Genomic DNA, 22,445 nt, shown 5'->3' with positions numbered 1-22,445 from the left:
GTGACATTGCTTTTACATTAAAATTGATGTGAACTTTAAAATTATCCATCTTATTAAATAAGTGTTTGAATTTGTGTGGCTTTTTAGAATGAGTACAAACAGACTTTCCCCTAAGGTACCTTATCAGAGTAGCCTTGAAAGTGCAAGTTTCAGGAATGCAAAAAACTGTTCTTGAATACAAAGAGTAAATCTCTTAACCTTAAATATAACACAAAGTTTTTTGCCTAGTATCATTAGCCTTTAACTCTGTGTCTCTAGGGGCTTTTTTTGTCAAATTTGTACTTACTAAAGTAACAATGAATGACTGATTACACCAATTTCACTTTAGGAGCTCTCACTAATTTCATTCTGGGAAATTTGACGGCATTTTGATATTTTGCTCTTATGCAATGCCAGAGATACACAAAGTTCTCGTCTAAAAGCTTAACAAAGCATCATGTGCACTTCTTGTTCTGGAGATACAAAGGACAAAAAGGAGTAAATAATAGCTGATGATGGGCAAAGTTAGGAGAAAATGGCTACAAGTCTACCATTTTAGTCAACTTCCTTCCTACAAGGATGAATGAACATTTTATTTTTTTTGGTTGGGTATAAAAATAATAAATCTTTTGAGCACTTTGAGTATAAATTCTCCTGGTTGCCGTAAGGGTCTGAGACAAAGGCATTCAGACATTGGCCAAAAAACTGAGTAGAAACAAGTCTTTTCTTGATAACATCTTATATTGCCACTGCCCAGTAAGGATGTTCATTTTTATATTCAGGCATATGTAGATATATAAGCTGGACATTGCAAATGTGAATCCTTTTGTAACAATTTAATGTACCCTTAGTGAACTGTAGGTCTTCAAGTTTTTGTAAATATTTGTCAAGTACAGTATGTCAGCTCTACCTGTGTGGGCTGGAGGGACACACAGATTATGGACTTTGTCCTTGCAGAGTTTACAGAATCATTCTGGGATTTGAAAAACAAAATTTTCTGCCTATTACTTAGATCTGTCACAGGAAATTAGTGGCTTCAGGGTTGGTCTATTGTCAGGACATAAAAAATATTTTCTTGAAGAGTTTAGCCCCCTGCCTTAGCTATAGAGACTTGTATGTGCTAATGGTGGTAAAAACTTTGCAATTAAGCACTGCAATATTCAGAGACCTCCAGGAGCATAACAACACTTGCACAGAGATGGAAATAGCTAAATGACAAGGAGAAAGGGATGAATAGCATTAGGAGGGCAAATAAAGTGTTGTTCACTTGTATTCCCAAGTAATTTACAGTAATGTGTGTTCTTCCCAATCTAAAAAAGACTTGAGTGCTATGAATTAATGAACTTGCTTCACCTTTGAAAGAAATCTTGAAAGATATCCATTTTAATTTCTCAGTGGATGAAGTTCAGCCATAGCATGCAGACCTTGTGGGAAACCTTCCTTTATTTTTTTTAAGAACTCAGGGGAGAGGGAAAGTCAGGAGATAAAGACTAACTAGCACAAGGTCACTTTGGAAAACCTAAGTCATTCTGGCTGAACCCAAACCAGCCACCAAGTCTCAGAGTGTTCAGTACTTTGCAAGTGATGGAAGGCTGATGGCCTGGCAGGGAGGAGAACCTCAGCACTAACCAGGCTGCTGCAAACTGAAGCATCAACTTCTGTTTTACCATCACAGAACACAACTGCACTCTAATCAGTTCTTTAGAGAAGAATTTTCCCCCTCTTTTCTCTCATGCATGCACAGATAGTTATTTATCTCAGCTGGTAGATCTGAGTTTTTTTGTTTGCCTGATCTTTGTTTTCAAAAGCTCTTCATTTCATCTGCAGCTCTCCACCCTTACTTTAGCTTTCTTCCAGTGTTTCCAGGCTATCTCTTCTCTCAGGCCAGGGGGTTTGTGCTTCTGCCCTCATAACAGTAATTACCTGAGGAACAATGTTTACATTCCCAAATTGCTCACCCAGCATAGGAAATTGGGTGGAAACATTCTGTCCTACATAACTTCCATTGCTTCCTGGCTTGGGTGGGAGAGGAAGTGGGAGTACTGAAACACTGCTAAAGAGACTTTCTCATGGTATTGATGACCTCAGTGTAGTAGTCAAATTCTGAATTGGAAAAAAAAAAAGGCAAAACAAACTTGCCTAGTTTTCTTATTCAAGCCACGAAATGGGCATTTTGAAAATACTGTCTATTCCTAAAAGTAATTTAGGAATTAATAAATGACTCTTCTAAAATTAAAAAAGAGTGAACTCTTAGTAGAGGACTTGAGAGATGACTTGGTATCTTCCCTGTAATACAAACTGCTCAGAAGTCACAGTGTAGGGAAAATTTTCCAACACTAAGGTAATGCCAAAAGTTCAGTGTAATCCTGGTTCCATACCCAGCCTGCTGTGCTACATCTGTGCACCACTGAAAACAGGAGCTTTTAGCAGAAATGCTGAACTAATCATCCAGTTTAAAGGCTGAAGGGTCTTCTGCAGTCTTGCACTCCAACTTGAGAATTACTGATCTTGGGAAGACTAGACTGGGGAAACTTTCATATAGGGTTTTTGAAGTAGTTGAATATCCTCATAATCTGGTAATAATTTTGTGGTTTCTTACTATTTCCTGAAAAATATTCAAGTCTGTATTTTTGATTTAAATATGTTTCTGGTAGTTCTGTCACTTCTTTCAAATATCCAAGCTTTCAGCCATGCAGGTATGCCTTAAATCTGAATGTGTTAAAGTAGAAAAAGTTATACTAAAGTTCTAATTATTTTTTTTTATTTTCCTGGCAAAGAAAAGTGCTCTTTACAAGGTGTTTTCTATTACATCGCCCTGCAATTTCTTGCAGTCTGAACAGAAAGTGATATTGTTTTCTAGCCTATACCCCTGCCCCCAAAAAATCATTTATTCAAAATAAACATTGCCCCAGATGTCAGTATAAGCAAAGCAGATATTTGAACACTCTTGATGTGTAAATGGTCTGGAACAGCTGATTTTCAGACTACCTTTATCTCACTGGCAAGTGGATGCCAGAAGAGTGTCATACACTGAGCTTCCATGAGCAGAGACATTTCTTCTAATAATCATGATTGTTTTAGTTCTAGATGAGTCAAGACTTCACACTGCAGTAAAAAGATTCTGGTTTCTAAGAAATTACAGTGTAAAAATGCTAATTCTTAGTCATTCTTGCATTCCCATTTGCAGGATGTGTTTTTTCGAGTTCTTTGAATGTACATAGAGCACTCCTGGAGTTCATGTATTGAGAGCAGAATCTAGAGGTTTTCTCTGAAATCTTCCATAATTAAGTCAATTTACTTGATTTGGAAACCAGGCGGTCTAATAAATTATCAATTCTCTATTTCAGACATGCAAGAAAGCACTTCAGTCAGGCTGAGGGAAGCCAGCTGGATGAGGTTCGACAGGTGATGGGAATGTTGGCCTTTCCTTCAGACACTCATATCTCTCCCTATAAGGTAACACTGAAATTCAGTGCTACAGTACAATATTAAAACAGATGCTTCAGTTCTTTTTTCAGCACAGGAAACTGCATTGATAATATCAAAATAAATGGGTTTTTTAAACTTTTACTTCCTAAATTCCACCTTTGTAAGAGTTCTTAATTTTAGTAACCAGTCCTTGTACATTAATCCAGAAGAGTATTTGTATTGTATTTGTATTATATAAAGTATTTGTATTGTTTCGGTTGGACTGTAATAGTAACATGAATTCACACTGAGCTAGGCTTGCCATAAACTCAGCATTAGAGAGCTGTGGGACTGGAAGCACAATAATTAAATATACAGCAAGAGGCAGAAGATAGGGAAGTACAAAAGGGAAAAAAAAAAGAGTCTTGTTCAACATACAAAACTGTGGCTTTAATACACCAGCAGCTGTTCTTAATTCTACTTCTCACATTACTTCTCACTGTGTTGCAGTGGTTGGGATGAAGAAAGGAAGAATGATTTGAATGATGTGAAAGCAGTATTTTTGTTCCTCAAAATAAGTTTTCATTTATTTGGATGATGCAAATCAATGTAGGTATTAGTAGTAATATCTACATCTAAATTTAAAGTCAGCAAAATTCATAGGTAGTTACTGTTTCTACAGACTGAGTTCTGTGGTCATGAGCTAATTCACCTCTTTTTAACTTCATTTTGGAGGCAGAAGATAGAGAAGAGAGTTGAGTTGTCAAAGTAAGACAAGAATTCCATGAAATGCCAAGCCAATATGTGACAGTGCCAGTATCAACACGTTTTCTAAACATGATGATGAAATCATGGTTTAACAAAAAAAGCACACAAAAAGAACCCTGACGTGAACAACCCACAGAATCAATATGAATTTCTTTGCTCATCTCAGTCGTAGAAGGATGCTGGTATTTTACATGCTAGATTTGATCTAAATTATGAGTATAAATGATAGATGTGTTAGAAGACTGTGGGTGTAAGATAGAGCTTATCATTATTTTAGTAGTTAGAAAGAAAGAGGCAGAAAATAAAAATCCCGTATTTTATTCTAAGGGCTGGTTTGGATGGAGTGTTTCAATGAGGGAGAGCAAGGTGGAAAAGCTAGGAGTGTTTCACATACAACCATACAATGAAAACAAATTCCCTGATGTTTCTGAATATGACTTAAAACATTGTAGTTTATGGAAGTTAAGTTTTGAATTCTCTTAATAATTACCTAGTTCAACACAACCACAGTGTTTGGTTTGGAGTTACCTTTAACATCTTGACTATGAGTTCTGTGCATAAATGGCTTCCTAAAATGCCTTTAAGTAAATTCTTTTTAAATATTTGACAAAGTTTGTGAGATCCTATCTCTAACCAACTGATTTTTATTAATCCAAGGAAAGAAGCATCTTCTATAACCGATGAATAGAACTTTCCAGCTTTTCCTTTCAGGACTTAAAGGAAAATGTTTACTATTGTGGCAAAACAAGCTATTTTCTTTTGATATCCCTTGAACACTCCTATGTCACTAGACACTTTCACTAGATCAGATTTCTTGGAGCCCAAGAAACCTGGCCTTGAACAGTAGAATCACTGAATTGTTAAGGCTGGAAAAGGTTTCTTGAGATCATCCAGGCCAACCATCAAACCAGAACCATCACTGAACCCTGTCCCCATCTGCCCTAAAAACTAATATTGTTTCCTAAGTAGTCCAGCATTCTAGGAAACTAAATGGAAGGAGTAACCTCACCAGGATTTACAGACCTTGATTAGAACATTTGGGAGATTATGGAGTTTGAATATTGCTCCAGCTATTTTAAATAATAATTGATTTAATAAAATAGTGTTAAAAGGTACTTCTTAAACACTATGCACTGGGGTGTCCGCTTCTGTTTTGTGATGGATTTGCTTGAGTGAGTTTTGTGCAATTTGCCACTCCCAGGCTTTTGCCCCCTGGAACAATTAGATTGAAAGCAACTTACAGTTGTGTTGTTTTTTAACAGGATCTCTTGGACCCTGCTCGATGGAGAATGCTGATCCAACAGTTCAGATATGATAACTACAGACTACATCAGCTGGGAAACAATTCTGTTTTTACTATAACACTCCAGGCAGGCCTTTCAGCTATAAAAACACCGTATCCTTTAATGCAGATATTACTGGGAGTGAAAGAAAGCCTTTTGGGGGATTATTATTGGCTTATGGATGCTTTTCAGAGAGCTCAAATAAGAAATGTTGACACTTAAATATTTTTGAGTTGTTCAAATAGGGTATAAATTGGTCACTATTAAATTAAGGGGAGATTATAATAAATAGCATTATGGTTAAAAAAAAATGCATGCCTGAACAAATTTTTAAGGTAAAATGCAACATTGTGTTTGGTTTGGCTGTCTCTTCATGTCTGAAATTAGTGAATATGCCTGCAAGGGTTAATGAGCTGGGTCACAATTACTGGTTTTTAAGCACATAAACACAAATTTACCTGCCAGGTTTTATGTGAATATTCAAAAATAGCTGCATCTTCTGAAACTTCGTTGGTTTTGCTGCACACTGTGTTGTGCTGGAGAAGGGCTGGTGCTGCTGGAGTACTGCACCTTAGAAACTTTACCTGTGCAGGCTACCAGACACTGTAGACTTTAGACTTGACTTTATGTTCCTGTGCATTCTGTCACCTGGGCTCTGTTGGCCCACCTGAGGATCTTTTAATTCTAAGGTTTCCCATACAATGGGATGGTAATTGTGGTTTCATTGTGGCGATTGTTCCCTAACTTGCTGTTAACAGACAGTGTTATAAAGAGGATGGGAGCTCAAAAAACCCCGACTGCCCTGTGTGTAGCAAATCCCTGAACAAGCTGGCTCAGCCCCTGCCGATGGCACATTGTGCCAACTCCCGACTAGTCTGCAAGATTTCGGGGGATGTAATGAACGAAAATAATCCTCCTATGATGTTACCAAATGGATATGTCTATGGATACAATGTAAGTGTTGCAGTCAATGACTTGCTGAAGGCTAAAATAGCAGCGGTTAGAAAAACTTGCTAGATCAAAATAAGAGTTAATAAACTCAGTCAGAAGCTAGAAAAATATTTCTTGCAGTAATGTTTTTTTTTAAGGACTGTATATTTAGCTGCTTAAATTGGTCTTAATGAAGACATATTAATGGTCACATACCTAACTATGTGAATTTATAACACGAGATCAAATGACATTGGAAATCTTTCCCTCCAGAGAGCAATAATGTAGAATAAGTAACTTCTGGGGGCAAAGATGTTTTGACCTCAGACCACAACATTTTTTTTAAATTACAAGTTCATTTCCTAAACAGTTCAATAATGCTTTGAATTACTGTTGTGAAGATTATCTTTTGGTTTCACTCTTTTGCAGTCTCTGCTTTCTATTCGTCAAGATGACAAAGTAATTTGCCCAAGAACCAAAGAAGTCTTCAACTTCTCACAAGCTGAGAAAGTCTACATCATGTAGGTCTGTAAAACACACGATGAAGTGCCGCTGGAATTCTGACACAGTGTATCTTGGCAGACCCTGTAAAGGGGGGGGCCTTAATGTGTGGCAAAGAAGCAAAACCTGCCACCTTGGGGAGCAGACCTGTCGGTGGCATTATTGTTTCTTGCGACCAAAGATCAATGAGCAACAATAAACACTCTTGAAAGGAAAAAAAAAAAAAAAAAAGAAAAAAAAAAAAGAAAAAAAAAAAAAGAAAAAAAAAGAAGAGAGGAATTATGACTTAAGTTTGTACTTGAATAAAAAACGCAAAAACAAATTTTGATTGTTAAGGTTTTGTAACATAAGGTCAAAAATTGGACTCTTCTCAAAAGTACTTTCATCTTCTAAAGGATAGCTTTCTTTAAAGATGGACACTTGCACTGGGGGAAAAGTTACAACAGATTTGAAATGAAATCCATTTTTCTTCCCTCTTTTTCACAATTGTCCAAAACCCTTTTGTTATCAAAGATATCAGTACTACCAACGTGTTCTCCTTTAAGCTCCTCTTTGCCTTCTTTATGATCCTCCGGTGAAGTAATCCTGAACATGAATGATGTAACTTATTTCCATGGGAAGATATTTTTGATGTCTTTGACACAAGGTGGCTTCTCTGGAGGATCAAACAGGGACTGGTTTGAAGGAGTATGAAGTCTTTTTCCAAACCCAAATATTTTAAGGAGGTTACATAAGTATCAAGAAGAACTGAGAACATTTCAGGCAAAATCCAATGCTTGTTTAAATGTTCCTTTTCCAGTCTACCATAGTGTTAAAGTCCTTCTAAAGTTATTAGTTATGTGCATAGGGTTCAATATGAAATCATTAGTGCTACTGCCTTATTTCTTGCTTTGAGAATGTACTCACATGACAATGAGCTGGTATTCTTAAGTGTTGGGCGAAGTTTCTGAAGATGCCTTGCAGGATGATTACATAATTTTAGGGTCTAAATAGTATTCATTACTGAAACTAATAGTTCAATTTTAACAACTGCAGAACACATCCTTATGACTTTTCAAAAGAATTAAACCATTGTAGGTTAAACAAAACCATATTGTAGAGGTTTGTATTTAGCGCTTATTTTTGCATGTTGATGTTGATTAGCTAATAAAAGATTGTAAATGTAAGACATGTTAATAAAAATTGTTTTCCATTTCTTGATTATATAAAATTAGAAAGCTGTTTTGTGTTTACATGTAAAAAGAATTAAGAATTTAAGAGTGACCTCTCTTAAAAGAAGTGTAATTTCCAAGTGGTGGTTTTCAGTGTTCTGCAAGATTTAAAAGAAAAAGAAGAAAACTAACAACACAAACACATACTGAAAACCAAACCAAAAAAACCCCAAAATGCCCCAGCAAACCAAAAAAAAAAAAAAAAAAAGCCACACAGCAACCATAAATGTCATTCTTCAGACCTTTTCAGTCAAATAAGTATTTTTGGTTTAAACTTTTCGTATATGAACAGTATAGTCCAGGAGTTTTTCTGTCTCTTCCTCGAAGACTGCCTCATGTCCCAGAGCCCTCCTGTTAATAAAATGTTGTGGGCGATGTTAGGTGTGGGTTTTTCATGCTTTAAAGAATGCTAGCAAAGCACAGACAAAGGACCACAACTTCTTTTCATGTTCAACACTTAAAGGTCACAGATATTGCTAAACTGCTGGTACTAGGCACTGTGAAAGTGTAAATACATGGGATTTCCAGGGAGGTGTGTCTGAAAAGGTTTTATTTTCAGTAGGCATCAATTATTGATGCTTCAGAACAGGTGTGTCTGGACTACTGCAGTGCTGCCAGCTTGGCACGGGCTGGTGCTCCTGCCCTCGCTGCTGGAAGGGAAGGGTCCATTCTCTGAGCATTTTCTGAGATGGCAGATTTGATGATTCCTTAGAATAACTGCAATGTACCAAGAGTAGGTGGAGGCAGATACTGAGAGAATTTACATTAGTAACTGGGGTAATTTGCCTTCAGTCATGCAGTAACTTCTCTCTTCCTTTCTCATGGGGGCAAGAGTTGGAGCACCCTCAGCTCAGAGGAGGGGAGGATGTAACCCTGAGGAGCAGTGTTACACAAACCCATGTGGAACAGCACCTCTATTTCTTTGGGGCACTGTTTACAGCATCGTTGCAGAAGGGCCAGCATAGCTTTGAGCATGGCAGCCTCACTTTTCCCTACTTTGCAGAAATTGATAAAAGGCCAAAGCAGGAAAGAAGCAGTAGATCTCTGTTGGACCTGAGGGAATGTGTGGTAAATGCACAGCAATTGTAGGGCATGGAAATTGTTGTTTTTGCTTCTCTTAAATACCAGTTAGAGCTGTGGTTTCCTGAGACCAGCCTTTTTTGATTTCTGTGACCTGAGCAAAGTGGTGGAGAAACCTACACTCTCCAAAAAAACCTAGTTTGGGATGGGAGGAGAACAGCTGTCCTACAAGGAGGGCCTCTGTTTATGAGAGGTGTGATTCCAGAGGGCCAGGTGCCAACATGAGGACTCAGTCCCTGATGGTGTATTACAAGGGAGTGTTCCAGAAGGAGCGTAGGGGAGCTTCAGCTGTTTGTTAGCTCTGACTGCTCACTTAGGAAATCTGCAGTCACACAGCCCATTCTGACTGCAGCGAGGCCTGTGTGCCACAGGCAGCTGTAGCCTCCTGGCTGGCCCTTCTGAACTGCTGGGCTGCTCTCAGGCTTGCTCTGCCAGCGCTTTGGAAGCCTCCAGCTGTATGAGGGTCAGCAGTGGTGGCAGGCACAGGCTGCTTTGGTGCAGCTTGGTGCTCTGCTTTGCATTCCCTGGCTGCATTCCCAGCCTTGAGATTCCAATCCAACAGAGATGTTGGTTCACAGCTCATCTCACAGGTGGCCCCAGACATCACACCAAGAGCAGCAGGTGACTCAGAGTAAGTATAAAGTTATTTGAAATAGTAGAAGCTCTCTAATAAAGCAAAGACTTTCCTCTCGAGATCTGGCTGAGTTGAAAATTAACAGTATCCTTCACTGTGATGTTTTTTCAGTCTTTCCAGGCAACTTGAGGCTCTGGATTTTGGTTGCAGTGTTCCTGTTTGAAAGCAACAGTTTGTCCCCATTGTGAATCAGGACAGGTTTCTCTGATTTCCACAGTTACACCAAGGATGAGAATTGCCTTAACCTTTCCTTCTATTTGTTGTGGTCCAAAGCCCTACTCTAAATGCTAAAGATTTTCCAGTATTGTGAAAAGAGAGATACTTTGTGAAGAGAGGTAACTCTTCACAGTGCCCTGGGGGTTTTTGTACCTGTTTCAACTTCCATTCTCTTCCAGGATGAGAAGGGTTCAGGATGCTGAGGTCACATTTTGTAGGTAGGAAATAGCAAAGCTGATATCAAACTCAGGCAAAACATTTTCCTGCAAGCTTTAAAGACTGATGAACTGGTAAGGGTTTGGGTTGTTTTGGTTGTTTTTTTTTTTTTTAATATAACCATGGCCTTTCCTACTCTCTAATAAAATTACTCCTTGGAGGAAAAAAAACCAGACAAACAAAAAAATCATCTTATTTGGGACAGGAAGAATGAGAAAATTACAGCTGGAAATCTGCCAAAAAGAACCTTTTGAACATGTGTAATGGACCACTATTCAGAAAAAAAAAAAAATGAATACTCTGACTTGCTTTTTTTTCAGCCTCAGGGAGGCTGAGCAGAATGTTTTGGGAAACACACTAAACACTTTAACTGAGAGTGCTTTGAGACCCACACTGTGATAATGTGCACTGTGTGTCCTGTTGGACGTTAGAGGTCACTTGATACAACAAAATGAGTATTTAAAACTTTTCCATCCTGCTTTTTCATGTTCCATAATGAGGTATTCTGAACACCAAATAAAGTCCAGCCATGATCCACGTGATAGTTGGTTGAGTCTGATATTCATCTCATCCTTGAAAAGATAAACTATTTTCCAGTAGTCTCCTCTAGTCACTGAATCTGTTCCTTGTTTGATGATGAGGGGGGTCAGATATTCACCAGGATTTCCCTGCCATTATGCTTTTCCAAAGATTTGGTGTCTGGTTGGTTCTGCAACATGCATCAGCCACACTGAAAGGCAGCATTTTTCTTCATTCAGTCATTTATTTTAAAGACATGGCCCTGTTAGCTAAGCTCTGAGAAGTTTTCAGCCGCTCAATTTTCTCTTTGTTTTAGAAGGAGATATAGGATAGGCAGAGCAGGACAGCAGATTTTTTTCTCTCTTCACTAACACATCCCCTTCGAGCCAGGCAGGTTCTGTATGTAGAAGTATCTCTGGCACAGTCAGGGGAAAAAAAAATCTGCAATCAAGGCCCGAGAGAGGGAGCAAGAAGTTAGAGTTCAGTTACTGTTTGATGTGAGGGATGAAGATTTTTTGGCACAGCAGCTGCAGAGCCAACACAAAGTAGTTCCACCTTACAGCTGGCTTTTGTGAGAAGTGTGAGAACTAGGCATTGAACAAAAAATCCTAGGATGTCCTAAGAGATGTAGTCCTGATCTCAGTTTGAACTGAAGCTCTCAAACTACATTGGAGTTCTTAATACCTAAAATTAGTCCTCACTGCTAGCTGGCAACAAGTTGATTTCACTGAGGAGCTCACAGTTGTGAATTGGGTATTTTTGACTACACCATAAAATCCTGCTATTTGATCATGTTACAATTATCAGAGATCTGTATCCTAAACCAGAGGAAATCAGCCGTAGGATAAGTAGCACCACAAGAAGAACAATAGGAAATAGCAGAACAACAAGAAACAGAAAGGGCTGCTGAACAAGAAAAGCTGTTTGGTTTGACTAATTAAAAATGAGATCAAGCCTCAGTGTAGAGCTAAGAAATGTTATCAGCCAGTTACCTTTCAAAAAGATTAAAATAACTGAAGCTTTAAAAGTGAAAGAAGAAAAAATTAACATGGAAGTACTGTGTGATAGAGATCCAGACTTCGTTACAAAACTGCACCCAGCACCTTGCTGCTTGCTCTTAATAAAGATGGGAATGTGCGACATCGGTGGGCGGCATGGAAAGGGAGATGCACTGAGGAAACCAGAAATAACTTAGCAAACATGGAAGCGAAAAAAATTGTGCCTGTTATAGAAACCAAGTGATCAGTCTCCTGGGATTGTTAATTGTTCAGCTCTAAAAGAAAGAAGCTGCTCTAGTATCCAGTCTGAGAATCGTACCACATCAAACCAGAACAGTTCGGTTGGAAGCGACCTTGCAGATCATCTCATTCCAACCCCCTACCGTGGGCAGGGACACCTTCCACTGTCCCAGGTTGCTCCAAGCCCCATCCAACCTGGCCTTGGACACTGCCAGGGATGGGGCAGCCACGGCTTCTCTGAGCACCCTGTGCCGGGGCCTCCCCACCCTCACAGTAGAGTATTTCTTCCCTATATCCAATCTAACCCTGCCCTCTGCCGGTTTGAAGCCACTGCCCCTTGTCACGTCACTTCTTGTCCTTGTCAAAAGTCTCTCTCCAGCTTCTTTGTAACCCCTTTAGATTCTAGAAGGTGCTGGAAGGTCTCCCCAAAGTCTTCTGCAAGCTAAACACCCCAGCTGTCTCAGGCTATCTCCACAACAGAGGGGCTCCAGCCCTCTGATCACTTTTGTGGCCTCTGGACTTGCAGGTTCAGATCCTTCTGATGTTGGGGCTGCAGAGGGGTCTGGTGCTGCTGTGCTGGATGCTGGAGCACAGTCCTGCGTGTTCGGGTCATATCTCTTACACTGCAGCTGGAGCAGAGAAATCACTGAGATGTTCAGGTTCCCAAACTAAAATGGAAAACTAAAGCTGGTCAAGTGGGGGATAACATCTGTACCTACTCCTTTCACACTATTTCCTATCCCTTAAGATTAAATTTTATGTTGTGCATTTAAGGAAATAGTTGTACCTACTCCACAGAGCAGAGGAGCAAATTTTCCCAGGGAGATCATCTGTATTCCCAGCCAGGAATTCTTCCTGACAGCCAGAAGGAAGAATGAGTAGAAAAAGATTATAAGGTCTATTCACCTCAGAACAAAAAGATCTTTAACTAACTTAAATATTTTGTTCCCCACCCATGGAGATTAAGCAAGATCATATAGACAAATTCCCCAAATGGAAATAAACAGATAATAAACCAACAGACAATTTCCTTTTCTTTCTTTGCAAAGCACAGCAAGACAAATTGCTCAGAAGAGCCAGGAGCAGAGCTGTGGGAAGTTCTTCAGGGTGCCTGTGCATGCCCCTTACGGAGATGTCTCCTCTTTCAAGTAGCAGCTTTAGGGACACAAACCAGAGAAATATTTTATTAAATACTGGAGGGGTCAGGGGGAAATCGATCTCAGAAAAGCTCAAGTTGCTCTGGATCCAGTCACTAAGGAAAGTCTTGTATTAATTCCTGCCAGGAAGGCCATCATCCTGGCATCGTGCTGTAATGCCCGGCTAACATCCCCACTGGAACCAGCTCTGTGCCCTGCTGGCAGAAGTGCTCTGGGACAGCAGAAACCCAACAGGCAGGGTTTGAACCCCGGGCTGCTTGTTGCTGGCCCCCCTCCTTTTGAGGTGGCTCCTCGGTGGAAGCTGTTTTGATCAGTGGTGTGGGGGAAGAGCCTCTTTCTCCGCGAGGATCGTGACACGATTTTCTATTTTAAACTGTGCATGCTCCAGTCACTGTCTCATTGTCCTGCTTCTCTGTGCACAGGAGCTCATGAAATTATTTGTTCCTATTTGTGGCCATAAGGAATATCAGTTTGCAGGGCTGACTTCCACCATAGGAAATGGAGAAGAATTCAGGCTGGGTGGTGGGGGATGCACCAGGACAGCATCTCCATGGACGGCTGCTGGAGCAAGAGAAGCAGCAGCAGCATCTTGTGCTGTGTGTGCCAGCTGCAGCCCCTGAGCAGAATGGGGAGGTCTGCTATGGAGGGGAGGAGAAGAACCCCCAGCTCTGACCAACTGAGTCCAGTGTCACATTCCTATCTCAGGAATATTGCAGCCCCTGGCTCTTTCCTGGAGTCAGCATGAGGCTTGAGCCAAACAGGCTGGGAGTCTGTATATGGATCTTGCCCTCAGGGCATTTGCAACTTGCCCATCCTCTGGGTAGAGAAGGTGCCTGGAGCAGCTGCGCTGCCAACTTTTGTGTGTGGGAGCTGAGACACGGCCAGCTCCAGCAGGAACAACCTTGGAATGGGACAAATACCATTGAGCGAGTGATCCTATCTTGTTAGATGGTCAGACACGGAAGAACAGATGAGATCTGATGTTGCTGATGCCAATCTGCTGGCTTTTCTTTTCCAGCAGCACTTTGCAAATGTTGATCTCAGATATACATAGCCTATAATGATTCGGGCTTTGTGGCATCTGTTTTCTTTGAATGTCACTGTCACATCCATTGCAAGCTATCTGACTTCAGTTGTGCAATATCCTACTTCAAAAAACAGTGAATAAACAGGGTGCTGGTGTTATAGGACACCTAATGATTCAGTTTAACTACCAGATATGGAGAAAAGCCCAGAGGCTACGGCTGAATTGCTGTTTTGCTCTTTCAGTGAATAACAGACCTTCTTTGACACACCTAATTTTTATAATAATTGGAAAGAATGCCACCTGCCCTGTTAGGAGAGAAATGATCCAACCCTTGGCCAAAACGTACTCCCTGTGTCTCTGGAACCTTCTTCTGAGGAGGTGAAATTAAGAATTCCTCACTGAAGTAAGATTAGCAGCTGCCACTTCCAGAAATACCTCCCTTGTTCTAAACCAATTAGCAAAGGATAATGACTGGTTTCTTTGCCCTGGGAAACCATAAATAACATCACCTGTGATCTCTGCGTTTGAGGGTGTGAGATGCTGGAGTAAATTTTTATCTGAATAAAGTGTTTCGCTTAATTCTTTCCCTCCACATCTTATATCTCCAGGAACACCATGAAAAGAAATCAGAGTGCTGGTGCCAGTCTTGTCTTGGCTAAAGAAGGCAAGAATCTTTGGGCCAGTAAACGTAACACTGAAACTTTGGGTGGCTATTTTAAAAATATTATTTCAAACTAACATCTCAAGGTATATGTGAAAATCATGCTCAGGTGAAAAGATCTGTGTTAAAACATGATGTCACATAGAACAAGTTTCTGGAATGTTCTAAAACTTTGTGCAAATCCCATTAGATACACCAGAATGGAGCATCTGTTAAAATACCATAGATTAAAAATGCCACCTCACAGCTTCATCTGCTCCAAGTAGTTAGAGGGGCTGCTCCCACTATTAGAGGAACCTTCCTATCACCCTTCTCTGTCCTTAAGTAATTGAGTCTTGGTATTTGGGACATTCTCAAAAACTTCCCATAGTCACTTTCAAATCAAGGATGCTTCAAACAGACACAATATCCTTTTTCTTCCACCCTATTTGCAAAACACTCTCCCTCTGTGCTGTCCCCTTTCCAGGATCCACTGACAACTCCACAGCACGAGTAGCCAGGGTCCTGCTGTAACAGTTACTGTCTGAGTCACCAGGATTTTCATGTCCTGCCATTTCTGTTCTGTGTAAAAAGTCTTCTCTGTAATGTAATGCCTTCCAAAAGAGCCAGTGGCAACAGATCTCCAGTGTCCTGATTTTGGATGTTACGTCTCAAAACTATTTACAATCCAGGGCTGTTTGGTTCAAGCACATCTGTCAGAAAAACATCATCATGACACACAGAATCTGTTTCCTCACTGGTAAAATATGTGCCTGGTTTCCAGTTTGAATTCATCTTTTGTTTCTTGTGTTTTTCACTGCTATACTCAGAACAATTTAATGTGATATTTTTCCCAGAAGGTATTTTATTTTATGAACAAGTTACCCCACAATAATCGATAATGATTTAAATCTTTACTAGTAGGCATTATAGCAACTATTTCTTTTCTGCTCTTTGTTCTTGTGCCTTTCCTATATGTCACAGAATTTTTAAAGAACTTTATAAAATGCATATTATTTTAGTATTTGCTGTGCTGTTTACACATTTTACAGAGCTTAAAATGCTTAGTGCTTTTTGTTATTGCTCTGAAACTGTTTAACCCTGCTGTTCCCACAGTGTGATTCCATATAATAGAGACATATTTGAAATTTGCTGATGGTTCTGAAATAGCAAGAACTGCTGCTTTTCTATGCAGCAAATGCAGAATATGGATTGAAGTTAAAATAGTCCTGTGCAGTTCAAGATCTGTGATACTTTTGAAGAGACAATGCAGTGTATTTATGCATCAGATAAATTTTGTTCCATAGGGTTTCTACCGCATTATTTAAAACAGAGTCCAAGCAGTAATAGGAGCATTTGGAGATGGGACAAACCACACTGATTGCAGATAGTTTGGATTCCTTGTTTGTAGTAAGTCAAGTTACAGTGTGTTTGACACATGTAAGGGAACATCTCAGGACTTCTGTCATTTCCCCTGGAACCACTTTAACCAATCTGTGGTTCTGGTGCCCAGGGCAGTGTTTTGGCAGTTCTGATGTGATTTCAGTTCACCAGCACTGGCCTTTCAAGAGAGAGTCACTTCTCTGAGAGGAACAGGTTTTAACATTATAATAATAAGGGAAAATATTTTTTTCAGCTGCTTTTTGGTGCAATCAAGCTTTTTTCCTTGATTTCTTAACAAGCTCAAATACTTTCCATATTGATTTTTTTAAAACTGGCTTGAGTTTGGGGAGGAAGGGGTCTTTTTGTTGGAGCTTTTTGAGCGGTTGAGGTTGGTTTTATTTGGTTTAGGTGGGTGTGTGTGTTTAGAAAAAAGGCAGTGTACCACTTCAGACTTTTAATATTTCTGTATTTTTCTGTTTCTATATTTTGGTTTACCCCATTCATTTCCCTCTACAAGCACAGTCATTCTTGGAAAATGCAGAAGTCACAAACCTTCAGTGCCTTCTCAGACGCATGTGTTATCTTTTAAACTGTCATTAAAATTCATTTCTATGATGTGATACTCAGGAATGCTTTGTTCAAACAAAATCTCTTCTTTGCCTATTTTATGGCAAGACTGTTTAAAGGTTCAGATCTGTTTCAAAATTTATTCCTGGCTTGGAAACAGTGTGGCTTTGCACAGGGATGAAAGATGCAACAGAATATGGGGAAAAGGGTTGTGAGTGGGGTTCTTAACAGACATTATATACATATGTATGTATATGTGTGTGTGTATGTATATACAGATAAATATAACGTGCCATATTTAAGTATCTGTCACATGTGGCCTTGACAATGGTGGCTGAATGGCTGGACTTGATGATCCTGGGGATCCTTTCCAACATAAATGATTCCATGACTTTCCCAGGTGACCCCTAAGGTTTTGGACCTGGCACATCCACCCCATTGCCAAAAGCTGCTGCTACAAAGCCTGTAAGCTCAAATCCTACAGTTTAAAAACAAAATAAAATCTCCCGCGATTTGTAGCTGGCGCTGAAAACATCGAGCAGGGTTTCCAAGGCGAGGCTTTTCCCCAGGAAGAGCGGTGCCAGCCCCAGCCTTTCCCGGCTGGACGGGCTACAGGTGTTCCTGCATTGCCACCTGCTGGGGGCTGCGCCCAGGGCAGCCCGGCGGGGACACGGGGACACCGGGAACACCCCGCAGCCCCTCCTGCAGGAGCTCCGTCTCCAGTGATCCCCCCGCCTGTGGCTTTACACCGGCAGAAATGCCCCGGGCTGCTCCGGGAGGGGGAAATAAAAAGAGTTTATGGTGTGTGTAATTCACTAGGCACACTTGTGGTGAAGAATGAAAGTTCAGAGCCTTATAATGTCATTTTTTTTACTCTTATCTGCAAATAAACCCATCTTAAAAGTACATTATGCTTCTGTATAAATTTCATTTTTATTCTGATTTGAAAATGTACTTATCTGAAAAGTAGATTTCTCCTAGCCCTATAAGCTTAATTAATATTATATTATAGCTGTAGGGATTTTTTTAGGTTTTGTTAGTTCGAGTAGTTTTGGGGGTTTTTTTATTAAATAAATAAAACACTTTCTAAATAGATGCAGAACTTTTTCCCTCAGCAGTCAGAAGGCCGTGTCCCTCCGGCTGTGCCTCTCGTGGCCATGCAGGAATGCAGTGACAAAGGCAATGACAGAGTATTTTCTGTGATTTCAACTGAGCAGAGGCTCTCACAGTCACCCAGCTCAGACCAGCACTGGCAGCGCAGTTTCCTCTACTATCCCTACATATACACCATTTGTAACTACTGACTCCCAGTTTTGTTTACATTTCAAAAACAATAAACCCCCACACTTCACTAGAATACAGGCTCCATGACTGGAGCAGAACTGGATGTCAAGGACATCGAGAGAATTTTTTGTACAGTTTACCGAGTAATATTCACTACAAATACTTTCTTTTTCAGTATTTGATATAATTTTACCGCTATGACTTGTACAAAGAGGAAAAGCAGGAACGATTCATTTAAGAGGCCTTTTAGGACTCAGGTGAGAGGAGCTGAAAGACAGAACAGGGGTGGCTGCATGAGTTACACCGCTGAGGGCACCCTGTAGGAGGTGCTGCTGCCCAAGGAATGGGATCATATGTGTTGGCTGTCCCTACGTCTCATTCCAAGTTGTACTGAGGTTCAATTGCCTAAAAAATGGTGAAACATTTAGGAATCCTAGTAGGGTTGGTCAATGGAACTGTCGTGACACACTTGCTGCAGAAACTGAGAGCACGCAAAGGGGTCCAAATACATGAAATATGAATAAATATTTTCCCGTTCTGCTTCAACTTAGGTATTGATCCACAGAAGTGCAACATACCTCCTTAAAAGCATAAATAAATAGCTACAGACACTTCACAAGACTTGCTACCTCCTGCTTTTCAAGACACTTTCTTCTTCCTTTTAGTTACTTTAACATTTCCTTCCCTCTCAAACTATGGTCTTTGCACTCTATTTTTGTCCCAACTACCTCGTAATCTCCTCAAACCAGGGACTTTCTTCCTGCCTGCTAAAGCCAACCTGTATAAATAATCTCTTCATACAGACAAGGCAATCTTTTATCATGACAATAAAAGAAATTCCCTGGAAAAGCTGATTTTGATCCATGAGGCTTTCTTGCTCACTGCAAATAAAAGATGATGGAAGTGCCGAACAGGCCTGAAGGCTGAGAGCGTTTGGGCACTGTCCTGGTGCTGAGGGGGTGCAGTGGGTTTAGATGGATGGCTGAGGACGCTGGATTGCAGTGTCACTGTGGGTCCAAGCTGCCTGGTGCATGAACAGGACGGAGGAATCTGCAATGGAAAACCCCAGAGCAGAGCACACAGTGCTTGTGCAGTGGCGTGTGAAGGCTGCAAGATATGCACAGACCCGGCGTCTGAAACGGTGACATCAGGAATGGACTTCACTGCCCTTTAACTGGAGGCACCACTGCAGCTTTTAGCAGCTTCAGAGCAATTCTCTCCTTTCTGCATCCCTGGCAAATAAAAAAGAAAAAAAGGAATTAATTTGGGTTTCTGAGCCACAGCTCCATGCAGTCTCTCATTTGGAGAAACCAGCTGGAGGGACTGCAGCTCTACTACAGTCTCAGGCTTTCCAAGGATGGGACAGCTCAGACATCCATCAGGCAGAAGGAGCTTCTAAACAGTACCATTAGTGAGTCAATGTGACACCAAACCAGTCTCTTCAGGTTGTCTAAGAAATTTCTGCTAACAGCAAGTGTTTGAAAGCAGTATTTACACGCACAGGAAAGTGACATTTTTGTCTTTGTATGATTGAGCATCAGAGGGTCTTCATGCAGAATTTGGGCTGGATTTCCCCTTTTGGTAGCCTTGGGGGTGCTCTTTTCCTCTGCAGTCTCCTTTTCTACATGTTAGCAACCTTCAAGCTGCTCCTTTTCTGCACCATCTGATCCAAGCCCTGCCTTAAAGGCTGGTATCCCCCTGATCCCCAAAGACACCCCTGTGCAGTGCAGTGGGGTGTGCCTTGGTCTTTTCTGGGTGCATTTGTGTAGAAATGTTAACTCCTGGTGTGGATATATATTGTCTAACACAGAAAAATGCTCATTAAGCTCCACTTTGGGTCTGCACAGATATCCCAGTGAAGAAACAAACAATTTACCCTCATTGATACTAATCAAGTGTGTCCACATCGGTGTTCAGGATTTGCTGTAAGATCATTTATTTAAATTATTCTAGACATGAATACATGTCTAGAATGTAGGAAGGTGCACCTTCTATGTGTAGGAAGGTGCTCCTTGACTTGTGATGGTTCTCCTACAGCTATTGCTGATCCATCCAACTCACAAGTGGACATTAAATTAGTGGTCTAGGCCACACAGACCAGGTTCATCCATCTCGTCCTAGGACACAATTACAAAATGTTACAATCGGCTGAAGAGTTGTCACAGTCACTATTTCACATAGTTAGAGAGGGTCACCAAGTACCTTTGGCCTTGCATTATTGAGGGTTTAATGAAGAGGCTATTTCCCCTTTGAGAACATCTGTGTAAATAAAGTCTTTATCCCTTACAAGGTAGTTCCGAGCTTTGAAATATCTGTCACCCTTTTGCTCAACTCAAACTGCTGGTTCAGCACCTGTTCAGCTCACATAGGAGGTAATTTTCTTTACAACCCAATTGGCACAAACTCTGTGACAATTTAATATAAGTGTTTATCATGTTTCTGTATCTTCAGACCTGAAACAAAAGTTATTTTAACTCCAAATTATTTGTAGGGAAGCCTAAGTTCCATTTTGGCAGGGAAAGAAATCCTCCTTTTTAATTTTTGTGTCATTAAGTTGAATACAGCTGTCTTAATAGTTATGGGGGTTTCTTTTTGACTGACATTCTCCTTTATTGCAAAGCTGGAAAACAACCCTTGGCAAAGAAACATCTAGTAAAATGGTGCAACTGTCTCCTACTGAGATGCTTCTTTTACAAAAAAAACTAAACCAGATAATTTAGTATTGCACAAAGTCTGAAATAATCCTTCCTAGGGCCATCAGTTTAACCTTTTAAATCTGTGATGGAACAAAGGGTCCTTCCTTAATGCAAGAACACCCAGACCCAAATCATTGTCAGTGGACAAAATTCTGGAGCTTTTCTTTGCCTGTGTGTTTGGCCAAAGGTACTGGACCAACAGAATATGGCCTCTGGGTGGACCAACTGGTCCTGTCTGGAGATCCCTTCCTGTAGGAGAACATTCCCATTGCAAACGCCTCCTGCCAACAATGACAGTGCTGGGTATCTGGAGAGGTGCTGGACAGGACAGTGTTTCTGGAAGAGTCTGTGCTCTGGCAAGGTGTCACTCACTTTGGAGCACTCACGAAGTGTCACCACGTTGCTCCTGCTGATGTCTCAGTACAGATGTAAGAAATGCAACTCCTTGATTCAACAATCCACATAACACGAAGCTACAGATCCAGGCTTTGCTGAAGCCAGGTGTAAACAAAAAAGAAGACCATTGAACTCGGAGGCTCTGAAGTGATATCAGCTGGTGTACAGCTCTGCCTCTGCACTCCACAGTGCTCTGTATTCCCCTCCATGGAACAGCCCAGACCAGCTGGGGAAAATCAGTGCAGGTACAGAGGTTTGTGACTTCTGCAGCTGAATGAATTTTTCAGTGTTCAGGCTCTCTTCAGCCTTTTATCAGGCTGGTCCAGATGAAAAGAATATGGAAACGATTGAATGGTGGATACTTGCCATGTTCATTAAAAAGTAGCAGGGAAAGGAGACTCAGAGACTTAAGCCAACACAATTTTATGTAATTGTCTTTGATTTTAATAAATAAATAAATAGCCTGGCTCTCACTGGGATTTGCCTAAGGGACTAGCATGAATGAGTTAGACAACTCAGCACTCATTCATTCATTCATCAACGGATTCTTTGCAAAACCATATGGCTCCTATCAGGGATTTCTTTAAATATTATGCAAAAGTATGAAATCAGAGCCTTTGTAGATGGTAAGTGTGTTGCTTGAGGCTCATTTTGAAATTCCATTTCCAGATAGCACAGCAATGCTCCTGTTGCAAGTCATACCCTAACAGAAAGCAGTTGTTCTGGCACTTTCAATCATATGAAGAAAAGAAATAGATATAAACAGTGAAATAGTAAACTGATCTAAACTTTAAAGATGAGCTCTGCCGCTCTGCATGACTTTCACGTGGAAATGCACTGTGCTTGATGGAAGGCAATGCAGAAAGGATAAACATTATTAAAAAGTAGGATGTCATTGGTTTCATGCAGTGTCAGAAATAGCAGAGCCACTGCAAAATGCATGTATTCATTTACTGCAGTAAATCCGGTCGATGATGTGAGTCCATTTCTAGTGAAAATTGTTCATTGCCATCTTTCTCGATCACAGGAGCCAGCAGACACAGCTGCAACACCAATCCACATAAACTGCTTCCAACAAGCGCATAACTGTGGATTAATGGAAATATCTGTCAATTAGCTGACAACATCTTCGAACGGGAACAGATATTTTAGACGTCTTCCTTCTTCAGGATGTTCAAAGTGGGCACCTGCAGCACCTTTATTCCCAGTGGTTGAGCAGCACTTTCAGAGATGGGGATCCCTGGCGAGTCTAGGGCAGTCTCACCGTGTCCCATAATGGCACCAGACCCTTGGGGCAGCGCACGGGGACACT

The 22,445-nt window shown here is 40.7% G+C and overlaps 1 protein-coding gene across 4 annotated transcripts in view; it reads left to right on the top strand.

Moving 5' to 3' along the window:
* Nucleotides 1-8,671, top strand: part of MAEA (macrophage erythroblast attacher, E3 ubiquitin ligase) — a 48,883-nt gene extending 40,212 nt beyond the window's left edge. For 2 of the 4 annotated variants that reach the window (XM_066185322.1, XM_066185323.1), the window contains 4 exons: nt 3,327-3,435; nt 5,418-5,551; nt 6,197-6,392; nt 6,798-8,668. In XM_066185322.1, coding sequence (XP_066041419.1) covers nt 3,327-3,435; nt 5,418-5,551; nt 6,197-6,392; nt 6,798-6,893 — 535 coding nt within the window. In that variant the 3' untranslated portion in view covers nt 6,894-8,668. Of the gene's footprint in view, nt 1-3,326; nt 3,436-5,417; nt 5,552-6,196; nt 6,393-6,797 lie in introns of all 4 variants that reach the window. The other 2 variants (XM_066185320.1, XM_066185321.1) reach the window with 2 other exon arrangements.
* Nucleotides 8,672-22,445: the final 13,774 nt, after the last annotated feature.

This window comes from Chamaea fasciata, unplaced genomic scaffold (assembly GCF_029207755.1).
Source record: "Chamaea fasciata isolate MVZ Bird 193981 ecotype frontalis unplaced genomic scaffold, bChaFas1.0.hap1 SCAF_6, whole genome shotgun sequence".
Taxonomy (NCBI): Eukaryota; Metazoa; Chordata; class Aves; order Passeriformes; family Sylviidae; genus Chamaea; species Chamaea fasciata.
Note: the sequence above shows the minus strand (reverse complement) of the source record. Positions and strands in the feature narration are given on the sequence as shown.